Genomic DNA, 15594 nt, shown 5'->3' on the forward strand with positions numbered 1-15594 from the left:
AATACAACAGAATCCTTACTGTGTTCAACAGCCACTCCAACACTAATAAGCATTGGGACAATTGAGATTATAATAGAGGACTGGATCAATGTGAGGGATGACTTGAAAAACGTCTCAATCACAAGATTAAAACAACCGATTTGATTATTCACAATCCCATTCACGCACGGCTGCGAAGTTACCAGGATACTGAAGTGGGACTGAGAGCTTTTGTGCTGAATGACCTTGGACACCTACACTGAATGCAATTAGGATGCAAGGATGAATCGCGAAACAGTCAATGACTTGCGCCTGACACAGACTCCCACCCTCTGAATGTAAATCCTTTGACACTGCATTGACACATGCTGCCTGTAATCTGCAATCACTGCTTTAAATAAGATTACCAAACTGTGCTCATAGTAAACTTATGCAGGAAGATGGATATTGCAAAAAAAAAAAAAAAAAAAAAAAAACATAACCCAAAAGAAATGGTCATGGCAAAACAATCATCCAACATACCAATTAGAACCCAATAATTGGCTTGATTTTTTTTTTTTTTTTTTTTTTTTTTTTACAAATATTAACTCTTTGTTAATAATCTACTGATCATTTTTTTATTCTTCATATCTATTTTTATTCTCATATCTATTTGTTATTTTATTTTATTGCTAGTTTATTTCTGTATATATGTTTACTGTGCTTTTTCTATTTGTATTTTTGTAAACGAGGTTTTTCTTAAATTTGTTGGACAATTTGTTGGACAGTCGTACAATACATTTCACTACATGTCGTACTACGTATGTATATGTATGTGACAAATAAAATTTGAATTGAATTGAATTGATCAATGGCATCATTTGTCTCTGAAATATAGCACCTACAGGCAAAGAAACTTATTTAAAAGTATTGTTTGAATAATTTACAGCAATTTATTCTTAAGCAAGAAAAGTTATTACAAAATTCTGCATAAAATAAATCTTTAGAACTAATATCAGCAGCTGCATACCAAATTATAATTTAAAAGTAATAATTGGTGGTTATAATAAAAAAAAAATTAAAAACGAGTCAAAAAATAAATAAAAGACACTTATAATAATCTCTCATAAAATAATCCGCCATGAACAGGGCAGTATCAGTTGATCTCTAGTGTGCAATTCCTAATTGATCACGCCAGTTAACTTTTTTCCTGGAAGTAGCACGCGGTGATCAGCACCCCAAATCCCTCCTGCAATAACAAAGCCAGTGACCAGCACGTTTCACACATGTGGGGGTCGAGATGGACAGAGATTACTGACGCCTGTGACAAATTCACTGTTGTTTCCAAATGTTAGTTAAGGGGGAGACGTTCAAAATGAGGTGTCAATGTAAAAACGACTAAATTTAAAGGTTTCTGGCTTACATTCACATCGGTAAATCAACTTGAGACTAATTTCACAGCATCATTGTAAAGTGACTAAATCAATAACACAAACAAAACAGACAGACTGTATGGAACAATCACCAATTCGAAGGCAGCCTGTGATCCAACTATAAACTTGTAACCCAATAATCATGAACTTGGCTTGTTTTTATAACAAAGGACCATGCTTAAACAACACAGCACATCAAAACAAGCCTAGGTGATCCAGTTAATCAAGTCACTAGAAAGTTTGAGTCAATCGTATATCTCAAAACGAAAGAATGAAAACAGGTCGTACAACTTTATATTAACAGATTTTTAAACAGACCGTTTATATTAACAATGTTGAATTTCAACAAGACGAAATAAAGTCTAGCCTACAATATATAACCCAGTCGCGCAGTTTATAAACAAAGACAAAACCAAACACTACTAACCACTTACAAAACAAGTTTTGTCTTTAATAAAATCTCATTATGAAGTAAAAACGAATCACAAACAGCCAGCTCTTCCAGTGTTTTGAGTAGACGTCTGGCTGGACGGTTTAGTTTTGTTATTATATAAACCGACGCTAAATAACTGACTTTATCAATATCACTATCAGAGACTTGCGTTGGCGAACCATTGTTAACGTTAACTCACTAAAAGTGTGAATGTTTAAAGTAGCAAACATGTGGCTGGGAAATACAGCAAAGTTGAGTTTGTTTTGTTTAGTTTCAATTTAATGAACCTGGCGGAAAGGAAACAGAGGCGTAAGTGCGTGCTACAGGTATAATTTACCTCGATTTCAAAGTCTGGTAAATTGAACGCCGTCCTGAAGAGAGAGCAGAAGTGCGCTATGGCGGGGACTTCCCACCAAGACTGGATCTCCTCCACAGAAGTTATACATCCCTGGGACATTTTTCTGTTATCCAACGAGTGTCTCACATTAAAAAGTGTGGCTTAGACGACTCCGTCCGGCGTGTTCCTCACATAGGACTTGTTTAACTGAACAGTAAAACTTGTTGTCCTTGCGGTGCAGCAGCCATTGCGACCCGTAGAGTCGTACAATCTGTTTCAATCCGCATTTCACAGGAGTAGAACAGATGAGCTGGGCGCTACCATCGGCACGGGGAGAGGGGTTTACGGGCACCAAAACAAATAAAATATCAACACAAATCAAACTAAACCCTTTTTATATCTGTTGTTTACAATATTAGGCACTTTTAATAATTAGCTGACCTGATCGAGTCACAGTGAGAGACAAAATATCGTACTTAGTCAGTTATGCGGTCAGGTGTCTTACCTTCTTTTGAAGTGGTATGTTCATTTAAAGGGAATGCACACACATTTGAATTTCGTTGAAAGGGAAGTTGCGCTGTTGTTATTATTGGAGAATCCTCGCGACTGATCTAGATGTGAACGACAGATAGGATGATAATACAATACTCTGACATTTTGTTTAATTAGTGTTTTTTCTATCCTAAAATATTTGTTTGATTTATCTACAAAAGTCGATTAACACTGTAATTTATTGCGCTAGAGATGTTTTTAAACAGTGCTGTTGGCATAGTGATTATAAACATAAAGTGACATATTATTCGAATTATTATTTTTTAAACATCAGAATGACACGAGTTTTAAGACTAGGACCTTTTGACTAATTGTAAAGATGTTAATAACAAATTGGTGTTCAATATAAGGATCCAGCGCCCCCTGTTGACACGTAACCTATCTATCTATCTATCTATCTATCTATCTATCTATCTATCTATCTATCTATCTATCTATCTATCTATCTGTCTATCTGTCTATCTGTCTATCTATCTATCTATCTATCTATCTATCTGTCTATCTGTCTATCTGTCTATCTGTCTGTCTGTCTGTCTGTCTGTCTGTTTATCATTTTTGTTAAATAATTTGTTAATATATCATAAGATATACTTTCTATTTTTCTGTTTACATGAACTTCATATGAATAATTGAAAAAGGTTGTTTCCAAACAGTAGCATATGCACAGATTAGAATTTGTTGTGGTGAATAATAATGATTCAGAAAAAGAAGGAAAAAGATTTTTAAAAATCACATACCCAGTACTATAATATGTTTTATTTGTGAATTATGGCATCTTGGTTTATTACAGCAAGATAAATAGTAATTTCTTCATTATGATCATCAATAATCATTTGGTAGCCACAACTGTCCAGTGGATGTCACAGATATGGATGAAATATATATTAATATGTGAAACTTCTAATGCCTTTAAAAGCATAATTTTAAAATTTATTTTTAATATAATAATGTTAATGTGGTAGATTTTTTTGTCATTTGAGATGAAGTTGTGTAATGCAATGTGCATGCTTGTGTTTGTGTGCATATGTGTGAGTGTGTGTCAAGTTTCATTACTGGAAAGCTACACAAGAGGGAGGGACTTAAGCACGGAGGGACAATGCGTGTGTTTGTGCAACGGCCCCTGAGTGACGGCTGGCTCTGTCGGATCTCTTGTGCCTGACTACGGCTGCTGCACACATTGTCAGCGTGCAGAGGGAGAAGTGGACGGCTTGATCCGACCGGTCAATGCACTGACAGAGGTAAGAACATGATAATCATTCTCTCAAACTTGTGAACTGGTCAAATATGCTGGCTTGCATGAGGTGGGATATGTTTGGGGTAGTTGTGGAAAGTCTTAGCGAGGGAGTGCTTTAGGATGGGGAGGGGGGCCAGATCTCACTTGTCTGTGTTTTGGCAGTGGAGGGGTATGAATAGAGCAGGGTTGAAAGAAAGCAGGGCTGAAGAGAAAGGCATGCTCAGAATGCCACTGGGTTCCAGAAAAGACAGAGCGAGAGGAAGAGAGAGGGACAGAGAAAAGGGAGGATGTGAGTATGCCGGAGGAAAAGAGAGAATGGTACCCCAAATGAGGTGAGAGTTAATGGAAACACACACAAGAGTAAGGTTATGAGAGGGGAACTTTAGGACAAGTGAGGGAAAAGAGAAAGCAAGAAAACGAGTGACACAATGAAAAAGTATAAAGAAATCCTGCAATTTTCCCTGCAGTAATGAGTAGTTGACAAAATTTCAAGTGGCTTCAGTGGTTTGGCTTCCATTCAAAACTATTTTAAACTTCAAATTCTTTTCTGTAATTGTTATGTTTGCAGTTTAATTCATTGTGAGAACATTTGAATGATTAAATATTGTAACTTTAACATGAACTAACAATCAGAAATACATATGCAGCATTTAATAATTTTAGTCAATGTTAATAGTAACATAGCACATTATTAAAATCAAAAGTTGTATTTGTTAATATAATTTAATGGAACCAAGATAACATGAACTTACTATGATCAGTTGTATTTTTATTATCTAATGTTAACAGAAATATAAATAATAATAAATCAAATCAAAATAATGAATACTGTATCTAATGTACTGTTCATTGTTAGTTAATGTTTGTCAATGCAGTAACCAACATTAACTACTAGAAGCTTTTTATAAAGGGTTACTTTAAAAATATAAAATAAAATAAGATAACAGGAAGATATAGAGATTTCCTTATACTTGTGTAAATTTTCACCAGAAAAATTATGAATAAAAAAAAAGTCAACTACTCAAAGTTAAATTTTTTTACATTCATCTACTCTAGAAAACTAAAAACACTGATATACTGACATAAGATTTTCTGTAAGATATTTGCATCTTTTTACAAATGTTGTGGATACTGTGTTGAAGAACAGGAAATCATGTTGATAAGCCCTTCACCTGTTAGCTCTCTTCTCTAGATTAATTCAAGAGGTCACAACCTCATTAGCAGCAAGATTAGAGAGACTTTAGGAAGGAGGATGTTCTCTGTTTGTGCACCATAGAAAAGCACTATTCAGAAAGTAAAATCAGTGATTGTGCAACCAATGGAAAGTCTACTTTTATTGCAGAAATATTGCATGTCATTCTAAAAAGTCCCTCTGGAATCACAGCTATCCTGAATTGTATTTCTATTTTGTCTTGGTTAACAGCAAGTTCCAAGGTGATTTATTTTTACCAAAGAGTTGCTGTTCATCCTAAAAGGAAGGGTGTGAAGGTTGGCACACCGTGCCAGGAGGCTGGCCGGGTGGGTCGTGGACGGTTTGTGCTGACACTTTTGCAGCAGAGAGAGAAGAATTGGAGGAAATCAGTTAAAGTGTGGCCAAAATGGCCGAGAAGAAAGTGAGGTAAATTTTCTATTTCGTCTGATGTCAGATATACCATTTGAGATCCATCCAAGCTGTTATATTGACATGTTTTTGTGTGTGGTTTTTGTCCTGCATGTGCATGTTTGTTTCCTGATGTTGACAGCCTCCCTGTTAAGCTGATTAATGGGGGCGTGGCTGGACTGGTGGGAGTGACCTGCGTGTTTCCTATTGATCTCGCCAAGACCCGCATCCAAAACCAGCAGGGTGCTCGTGTTTATAGTGGAATGTGAGTTCAACATCTTTATGAGGTCCAATAACTATGTTGCATTGCGTATCCCCCACTTTGTTTTGGGGTCTCTTGATTTGAAGGTACACTTTAAAAATGAAGGTTCTTAATTGGAATCTGTGGTTGCATTAAGAACATTCATGGAACCTTTGAATTGCACAAAAAGATCTTATGGCCCTGTGTGTACTTGTTTTTGAAAAACATTTCTGAATCTAAAAAACAACTGCTTATGGTTTCACTAAAATAGAGTGAATGGCGAACGCAGCATGTGTTGGTGATTTACTCTGGGCGGAGGACTTTATCTGGATTTTACTGAATGACTCAGATGATGCAAAACAACTTGAGTCGCATGCTTTTGCATCTTTGATCTGTTCACGCTCCCAAATGTTTTTTCATCCCTTTTTAAGTAGCTTGCTCTAAGATATCTTTATGCGTGTGTGATACCATTGAGATGAAGAGAAGAACTCTTTGTAGTGATGGTGCGTAAAGAGCTCTTTTATTCTTTGTACACTTATGTAACAAGCTAAATACCCAAGTGGTTTGTGGGCAAGAGACAGGCTGCTATGTTTTAAGCTCTTTCTTCCGCACATTACTCACTCTAAGAATCCTTTGTGAATGTCTAATTTGGCTGTTCATTATACAAAGATATAGAGAACATTTCGGTTTCGGGTGTTTAAGATATTTTTTTTCTGGTTGTTACCAAACATGATAAGAAATACAACTTTACAATGCATTTGTTAGGGATATTTTATAATAAATTGTGATTTTATTACATTTCAATTAGCATATTTCACAACCAGATTGGAGTATTTAATTAATCATATCGAACATTTGTATTTGTTATGAAGGTTGGACTGTTTGGCAAAGACGATCAAAATGGAGGGCTACTTTGGCATGTACCGAGGTATAAACTTTGTTTTCTTGTGCTGACTTGTACTGACTCAAAATTAAAATCAAAATTTAATTTACCACCATGTTGCACGTTCCTGCTGTTATTGACGACAGTGTTATTTTAAATATTAAAAGTCAGAAATTCTCAGAATTTCATTTCACGGTGTTTCTCTCAGGTGCAGCTGTGAATCTTACACTGGTCACTCCAGAGAAAGCCATTAAACTGGCTGCCAATGATGTCTTCAGACAGAAGCTCTCCAAAGATGGGTAATCACCACTTTTTAACCATTTATAAAAGCAAGCATCTCATTACAGTTTAAACATAAAGAAAAAAATTCTGCAGCACTAGCGGAATAAAAAAAAAAAAAAAAAAAAAGACTGTTTCAAACAGGTTTCTGCAACACTCCCACATATGATATTTGTCTAAAAAAGCTATACTAATTTAAATCTCACAGTTATTTGAAAGCAGTATGTGTTTGATCTACTAAAAGTATTGGCTAATTCATTCATGAATCGAACCGCACTTGTTGCGCTGTATGTTTCTGATTCATTGAAAAGAATGGGCACATTGGAATAAAATGAATAATACACTTAAAAATGAACATTCTTTCATAATTTTACTGTAGAACACAATGGTTCTGGTTGCACTGTATGTTTTTGATTCACTAAAACAAATCAGCTTATTAGAGTAATTGTTTAGGAATCAGACTGCTCTGGTTATGCTGTATTTTTCTAATTCACTAAAATGAATCAGCTCATTAAGAGTCATTGTTTAGAAATCGAACCTCACTGGTCGCACTGTATGTTTCTGATTCACTAAAATAAATTGGCTAATTAGAGTAAATTGTTTGAGAGTCGGACTGCGCTGGTTGTGCTGGACGTTTCTTATCTGCTGAAAAGAACTGTCTCAGTAGAGTGATCTGTGGATTCAGTAGCAGTTTTAGGAAAACTGTGCAGGTGACTCTTTTTACTATGGTTCTTAACAAAGAAAACATTGTCTGTAAGCTATTCCACAGAGGCATTTAGATCACCAGCTGACTAATCTAAGCAATTATTTCTTTGGTAAATGCAATAATGATCATGCTCTCATCTGCCCCATCTGTCACTGTATCTATCACCCACAGAAAATTAGCTCTGTGGGGGGAAATCCTTGCGGGCTGTGGAGCCGGAACCTGTCAGGTGGTAGTCACCACCCCCATGGAAATGCTAAAAATACAACTGCAGGATGCTGGCAGGTTGGGTAAGTGTGTTTATTATGCTCCCGTGAGTGTCATCCAAGGTATGTAGGTCTCTATCTTAGGATGCCTTACTAAGTACAAAGGTTAGCCAGAAATAAGCTGTTTGAGTAGAATGGTGTCCACTGAACAGCAGTTCCAGTTGTAATTACACTACAAGATAAAATATAAAGATGATATTGAAGATATGAGTTGTAACCTCTTCACTTTACTCTTTACAAGCTGCTCAGCGGACTGTCGCTGCCTCTGCCTCTGCTTCTGCAGCTGGTCCGACCCCCTCACTGGTTGCTTCTCGAGCAGCACAGCCGGGCACCAACGCCCCTCCTCGACCCTCAGCGACCCGTATCACCCTGGAGCTACTTAGGACCCGAGGCCTCAGGGGACTGTATAAGGGAGCAGGTGCTACATTGATGAGGTAACAGACAATCAGCCATATAACCTATAGGAATATGGACTGTAAGGAAATATTTTTTATGTTTTCAAGGAGTACTTCACTTACAAATGAAAATTCTGTCATCATTTACTCCCCCAAACCTGCATGACTTTTTTTTCTTTAATGGAACATAAAAGGATTAGTTTTGAACATATTGGTAATGGAGCTTTCAAGGTAAAAAAAAAGAAAAGAAACCAAAAGCACTGAAATCATTGCACCTGCTGTACCCATGGTATGGCAGCAAAGTTCCTTGATTATTACGCCGGAATGAGAGTATAGTTCCTAGCCATATTGGTCTAGAAAATCGCAACTTTTCATTTTCCATCGGTCTTAGTACACGAAGTAACCAGTATTGGGGGTAACGCAGTACAAGTAACGCGAGTTACGTAATCAGATTACTTTTTTCAAGTAACTAGTAAAGTAACGCATTACTTTTTAATTTACAAGAAAATATCTGAGTTACTTTTAAAAAAAAAGTAACGCCAGTTACTTTTTTTTCCCATTTATTGACTGACAGTTCTCCTGTCCCCATTTTGGGAGAAATCGGAAGTACAGAGTCGTTGTGTGCGCTGTGTGAACATGATGTTACTGTAGTTTTAGACTAAATGTGACCCTGGACCACAAAACCAGTCATAAGGGTAAATGTTTCGAAATTGAAATTTATTCATCATCTGAAAGCTGAATAAACAAGCTTTCCATTGACGTATGGATTTGTTAGGATTGGGCAATATTTGGCCGAGATACAACTATTTGAAAATCTGGAATCTGAGGGTGCAAAAAAATCTAAATACTGAGAATTAAGTTTTGATATATTAAAATATATTATATGAAAATGTACTAAATATCTTCATGGAACATGATCTTTACTTAATATCCTAATGATTTTTGGCATAAACGAAAAATCAATAATTTTGACTCATACATTGTATTTTTGGCTATTGCTACAAATATACCCCAGCGACTTAAGACTGGTTTTGTGGTCCAGGGTCACATATGTGAATGTGCATTAATTCATCCCACTCTCAAAACAACAGATTTAGTAGGCTATTCATCAAAATTAATTAAAACAGTGAAATGCAAACTCAGAATATGACGCAAACCTGCAATAATTAAGTATGTTAAACAACACAAATGTATCTAAACCCATTTTATTAACCAATGTCTTTGCTGCTGACCTTTAATTATCCAGTTCAACCATACTAATAAGCAAAAATGACTTTAGATAAACTAACAATTGTGCTTCATTGTTTTTTTATTGCTGAAGAGTGTTGAACCTTTTTCTCCTGCGTTCTACTTTACAGACGTGAATTTACTTTTCCTTCAGCCTAAGGTTTATTCATTATACTTTTTGGTGTGAAAGGGCTTTTACATTTGCTATATTTAAAACTTCTTATATTAAAAACAATTAAAAACAAAACGCAAAAGTAATGTAACGCATTATTTTCCATAAAAAGTAACTAAGTAACGTAATTAGTTACTTTTTTTAGGGAGTAATGCAATATTGTAATGCATTACTTTTAAAAGTAACTTTCCCTAACACTGGATGTAACTACAGAAGAGTCAAGCTTTAAATAGGAAAAATATCGAAACTCTTTGGTCATTTTTGAGCGAGACGCTAATGGTCTAATCCGATTCAATGATCTATGCTAAACTAAGCTAAAAGTGCTACCGCCAGACCCGGAGATCGGCTGAATGGATTCAAAAACGGTAAAACTCAACTGTTTAACTCTAGGGGTGATGTAAAATTAGCCTTTTTTCAAAAAAAGGTGGAGCGTTCCTTTAAATGCTTGAGCTCTTTAAAATTGAGTGGTTCTGATTGGCTGTGTATGTTTTTATTACTCACAAGTTGAAAAAGAGCTCTGAAGTGATTCCAATGACATCTTTCCTGTGTGTAATAAACATTATAATTATGAAATGGAACTTTATCATTTTAATTATCGTCCTTGGTGTGAATCAGACATGCCTACTGAATATTTTAATAGAATAACAATTTAAATTTTGGTTTGTTCATCAAACAAATTTATTTTATGACTTAGGATATAGTGCATGAGTCAGATGGACAATTTATATGAAATTCTGTGGTGTTTTTTGAGAGCCCAATCATCATACACTAACATTATATTGTAAAAGAAGCCAGGAAATTCTTTAAAAATGCACCTTTTATGTTGCATAGAAGAAAGAAAGTCATAAAGGTTTGGATCACATACCACCCTTATAAATAATAACAGAATCTGCTAACGGCTAACATAGCTTAGTTATTTGACTTAAAGGGATAGTTCACCTTCAGTTGCTGGTCCCCATTGACTTTCATAGTATGGAAAAAAATACTATGCATGTAAATGGGGACCAGCTGAAGGTGAACTATCCCTTTAAGTCAAATAACTAAGCTATGTTAGCCGATCAACATCTAGATCTTTTGCAAACTTTCAGTGACGTGCTGTCTTAACTAACTTAAGTGATTGCTCTCTCAGCAAACATGCACTGTTTCGTTACAAAAGGATGGATATATGTCACATGACCTTTCACCTTTAACACCTCCCACACAAATAAACCCACTCACCTACTCCCCCGCAGTCTGTGATGTAATCCCAGCTGAACTGATGTAACCTGCCAGCTGTCAGTTCTGATCTGTTATTCATAGCTTCTAATTAACCGTAGGCGGAATTCTCTTCTTAATGGAATTCTAATCAGAACCCAATCTGTTGTCTCTCGTCAGCCTAAATTATGTTTCTGCACTCACACTTTCACGTTTTACATTTACAGACTAAAACTAATCAGACACCGCGATCAATCATGACTCATCAATAACGTCCTGCAGCTATGTCTACATTCTGTGGCTCAGTGTCTGTTCTCTGTGCAGGGACGTCCCATTCTCCATGATCTACTTCCCGCTGTTCGCCAACCTCAACGCCATGGGCCGCACTGAGGATCACCATAGCAATCCCCAGGAGCGGGCCCCCTTCCTGCAGTCTTTCGTGGCTGGCTGCACAGCCGGATCAGTGGCGGCAGTAGCTGTCACTCCCCTGGACGGTGAGATGTAGGCAAGAGAGGAGTAGAGGAACACAGTTTGCTCTCTCTCCTTTGGAAATGTATGCAGATAAATGCCCCATTCAGTTAGTCAGAGCTGTCCAAGCCTGTAAAAATCAGGGCTAATCCTGTTTCAGCACTACTGAGAAACTGTTGGGTGTTGATAGTCAGTTGTTATGGTTTTTGTATGGCTAACAGACACTAAATATTTATTTATTTTTTGTTTTAATATATGTAATTATATATATGTAGTATATAGTATATATAGTATTATAATCCAAAATTGCCTACTGCATACACTGTAAAAAAAAAAAAAAAAAGTTTCAAAATGTTGTTTCAACTTAAAATAATTTGTTACCCTGCTGACTTAAAATTTTTAGTTTAGTCAACTTGAAACTTGAAGTTACTCAATGTTAATTTAAGGGACAACTGGAATATTTTAGTTAATTAAACTAAAAATTAAGGCAGCGGGGGTAACAAATTATTTTAAGTTGAAACAACTTTCTTTTTTTTTTTACAGTGTATATATTTATAGATCTCATTAGTAGCTAGTAACATTAGAAAAACAAAGTGACGATTGCATTTAATAAATGTTATTTCATTATTATTATTTAATATTATTTATTTACAAGTATATTTAGCAGTATGTATAATACTCTATTTGTGAATATTTTGAGTTTGATTTTATTTTTGTATTTTCAGTTTTCAATTTAATTTTAGTTAAATTAATGTGCTTTTGTCATTTTTATTAGTTTATTTTATATTTATATTTAGCTTTATTTATTTTTTATTTTGGTATTTTAGTACTTCAACTCAAACATTATTTTTTAAACTTTATTTCAGTTAGTTGACAAAGCAGTATTTCCTATTTTTGTTTGTATGTTTGTTTATTTATTTATTATTTATTAGTTAGTTAAAGTTTCTTACCTAATATTTGTTATTTTATATGTATTATATATTAAATATTATTATTTATTTTATTTCAGCCTTATTTCAATTAACACATTTTCTTATAGTTTGTTTTTTACTGCATTTAACTGCATTTTTACTGCACTGCATTGAATAGATGTGATAAATTTAATTTAATTTAAGGGAATGCTAAATTTGTCAGTATTCCTCAATATATTTGCACTGACAGATTTTTGTATCTGTCGATGTTGGCAAAAAAAAAAGAACTAAATAGATGTATCCACAAATAGTTTTCATACATACACATACATTCATTTTTGTACTTCTACAGTCATTTGCGCAAGTACTCAAAATATTTTTAACATTTCTTTAAAAAGTATTGATTACTTCTAGTACTGAAGCTTAATCGAATGAATCGCTTAAAAAGATCTTTAAGAAATGTGAGCAGTTTTTTTTTTTTTTTTCTTTTTGAATTATGAATTTTTACCAAACTGTTCCCTAACTAGGTCACTCCCAGCATTTCATAAAGGCACAGAATGAGTCTTTTGCTTCTGAGTGATTAATTAGTGAAGCCTATGTGCTGTGGTAGAATCTTGCTGTGATGTGTAGACTGAAACATTTCATTTGCTTTGAAGAACGTGCAAAGTCTGCTTTCAAGTTCTATTCAGAAAGTGTTTTGTTTATAGCTCATCTCTACATCTATTGTATCATCCGAGGGGCAATTCTTTGTCGTCTAAATACATCAGTGAAGGGTACAGAAGGATTATTAGGACAGTGGAAACACTGGCAGCCGCCTCAGTGTCTCTATTTGAAGATTTGGCAGCACTGTCTGCAACATTACATTGTTTATAAGCTCATAAATAGAATACAGGAAACCTATCACTCAGTTTTTCATCACTTAATTAGTCCTGTGTAACTTTTTTTAAGGGGAGCATACAGCGGACACAGACACTAATTAAAGTTTATGTGCTTGAAGTCCTTATGCAGAAACATCTAATTAATGTTTAACTAACATTTAAAAAACCAACAGCTTCTGTATTAGAAAGTTTTTTGCTTTTCTTTCTATCTTTTGGCATTTTGAAACTAATCAGCCATAAACAATAAGCTATACAGTAGCAATGTTGATTATTAAAGAATAATACATTGAAAATTAAATAAATTGTAAATGTTTTTAGAGAATGTAGTATGTCAGAGAACATATGACAATAACATCATGAAGTTATTTTCAGTTGACGGTAGCCATTGACCCCTACACCCCCCCCCCCCTTTTAATTTTTGGATAAACTATCCCTTCAAAAGAATTGCTATATTGTTTTTCTTTTTTTAAAACAGTTCTTTGAAATTAATTGTTTGAAAGAACCAATTCTTGGAAATGAATCATAACTACTGTGCAGCTCTATTCTAACCTGCATTTGGGAAACCAGATCTTAAAATCTTAAAAATATAATTTAAAGTATCTTTTAATATGAATCATTTTCAGTTATAAAGACCCGTCTACAGACCTTACAGAAGGGGGAAGGAGAGGACTCCTACAGAGGCATCATCGACTGCGTACAGTAAGCTTTATATTTGTATGACTTATTATTGTGTGTTATGGTATACAATTTCCATATTCATGTATCATGTTATTTATATGGCAATCACTCCTTTGTTTTTTTCACAGGCGTGTTTTAAAACGAGAAGGACCATCTGCATTTCTTAAAGGAGCAGCGTGTCGAGCTTTGGTCATCGCTCCGCTCTTTGGCATCGCTCAAGGTGTGTATTTCTTGGGCATCGGCGAGCACGTGCTGGGGCTGCTGGGATAGCGGGAGGTGCCGTTACCTCAGTCATTATACACACAGTACTGTTTCTACATGGGCCAAGGGATGAAGATGAGAGATGAAGGAAGACGTGGCGATGTTAAAAGAAGCTGCACGACTTTATTTGTGATGAGGTAAATATGGAGGGAAATTCACTTTGGGAGAACAGAGGAGGGTTGTGTAACGCTAACATAAAAGCCTATATTGCACACTAACCATGTTTAAGTACCTAAAAACTACAAACAGCGTTCTTTAGGTAAGACAGGGTCCTGTTCTGACTAACCTGGCAGGGTTTTTTGTTCACAATTTTTGTCCAATTAATATTGTTTTTATGCCCATAGCTACAATCAGTTTTAAACCAACATGATTCGTGATAATCAATTTATTGGTTGTGAACAGGGTCGATGTGCATTTAGAAAGGTATGGAAGCCCATTTCCACCAAGGAATAAAAAATAATGATAATTGTATGACTTTTTATCTTACGATTCAGAAAGAAAATTCAGAATTGTGCTCAGAATTCTGAGTTTACATCTCACAATTCTGTTTTCTTTTTCCTGCCACCAAATAAAAAATTGAGAAAGGCAATTGTGTGTTTATCTCACAATTCTGTGAGGTAACATCTCACAATTCTGACTTTTTTCTCACAATTCTAAGTTTATATCTTGCACTTTTGACTTTCTCTGAATTCTGATTTTACATCTCACAACAGTTTTTTTGTTTCCGCCACCAAATGAAAAATAAAAAAGGAAATTGCGGCTCACAATTCTGAGTTTATATCTTGCAGTTCTGTTTATATCTCACAATTCTGACTTTTTTGCTCAGAATTCTGATTTTACATTTTGAAACTCAGTTATTGTTTTTTTCACCACTGAATGAAAAAATAAAAAAAGGAAATTTCTCTCACAATTTTGAGTTTATGTCTCATAATTGCAAGAAAAAAGTCTTAATAGAGATATAAACTCAGAACTGCGGGGGGAAAAAAATCCCAATTGTGAGATGAAAAGTCGGAATTACCTTTTAAAGTTTTTTATTTTGTGGCGAAAACGGGCTTCCATAGAGAGGAGACCTGAATCAAAGTTGAGATGTATCTGTATCATCTAAATTTATGTTTTGGCTTTCTACTGCTGATTACCATCATTTAAACAGCAAAAAATAAGCAGAAACTGGGTTTAGTGTCTGCTGACTGCTTTAATTCTCGTCTCTCAGTAAATTTCAGTCTTTACTTGTGAAGAAACTGCTGGACATTGCAGCAGAGGCCTTGTCCTTCTATTATATGTTCCTCTGCGGGACAAAATTCCTTGTAGGTTATGTAATGTTGACCTAATATTTTTTAATGCTTCTTTAAATGATTTTGTTGAGTGCACAATAAATTAAAATGCAACAAAGCCTTGTCTTTGCCACTCAAGTTTTTAACTGAAAAATAACAAAATATAAGTACCATATATATATATATATATATATAGAGAGAGAGAGAGAGAGAGAGAGAG

At 35.0% G+C, this 15594-nt stretch overlaps 2 protein-coding genes across 4 annotated transcripts in view; one reads left to right on the top strand and one right to left on the bottom strand.

Annotated features, from left to right (window-relative positions):
- The window catches only part of LOC306866731 (uncharacterized protein), a 32601-nt gene extending 30144 nt beyond the window's left edge, over positions 1-2457 (bottom strand). The window contains exon 1 of the mRNA XM_079412034.1: positions 2162-2457. Coding sequence (XP_079268160.1) covers positions 2162-2281 — 120 coding nt within the window. The 5' untranslated portion in view covers positions 2282-2457. The remainder of the gene's footprint in view (positions 1-2161) is intronic.
- A 1307-nt stretch (positions 2458-3764) lies between these two features.
- LOC306866732 (mitochondrial glutamate carrier 1-like) lies at positions 3765-15500 on the top strand. 3 transcript variants are annotated; one of them, XM_079412037.1, is made up of 11 exons: positions 3884-3951; positions 5371-5565; positions 5690-5812; positions 6223-6291; positions 6661-6716; positions 6880-6970; positions 7828-7943; positions 8161-8353; positions 11232-11401; positions 13788-13863; positions 13971-15489. In XM_079412037.1, exons 5-11 carry the CDS (start codon positions 6689-6691, stop codon positions 14110-14112), a joined length of 816 nt encoding a protein of 271 aa, XP_079268163.1. In that variant the 5' UTR covers positions 3884-3951; positions 5371-5565; positions 5690-5812; positions 6223-6291; positions 6661-6688; the 3' UTR covers positions 14113-15489. The 3 variants fall into 3 exon arrangements, with proteins under 3 accessions (XP_079268161.1, XP_079268163.1, XP_079268162.1); XM_079412035.1 differs by lacking the exon at positions 6223-6291 and having other exon boundaries at positions 3765-3951; positions 13971-15500; XM_079412036.1 differs by lacking the exons at positions 3884-3951; positions 6223-6291 and adding an exon at positions 4131-4279 and having other exon boundaries at positions 13971-15490.
- The last annotated feature ends 94 nt before the right edge of the window (positions 15501-15594 follow it).

This window comes from Barbus barbus (genome assembly GCF_936440315.1).
Source record: "Barbus barbus genome assembly, chromosome: 48".
Taxonomy (NCBI): Eukaryota; Metazoa; Chordata; class Actinopteri; order Cypriniformes; family Cyprinidae; genus Barbus; species Barbus barbus.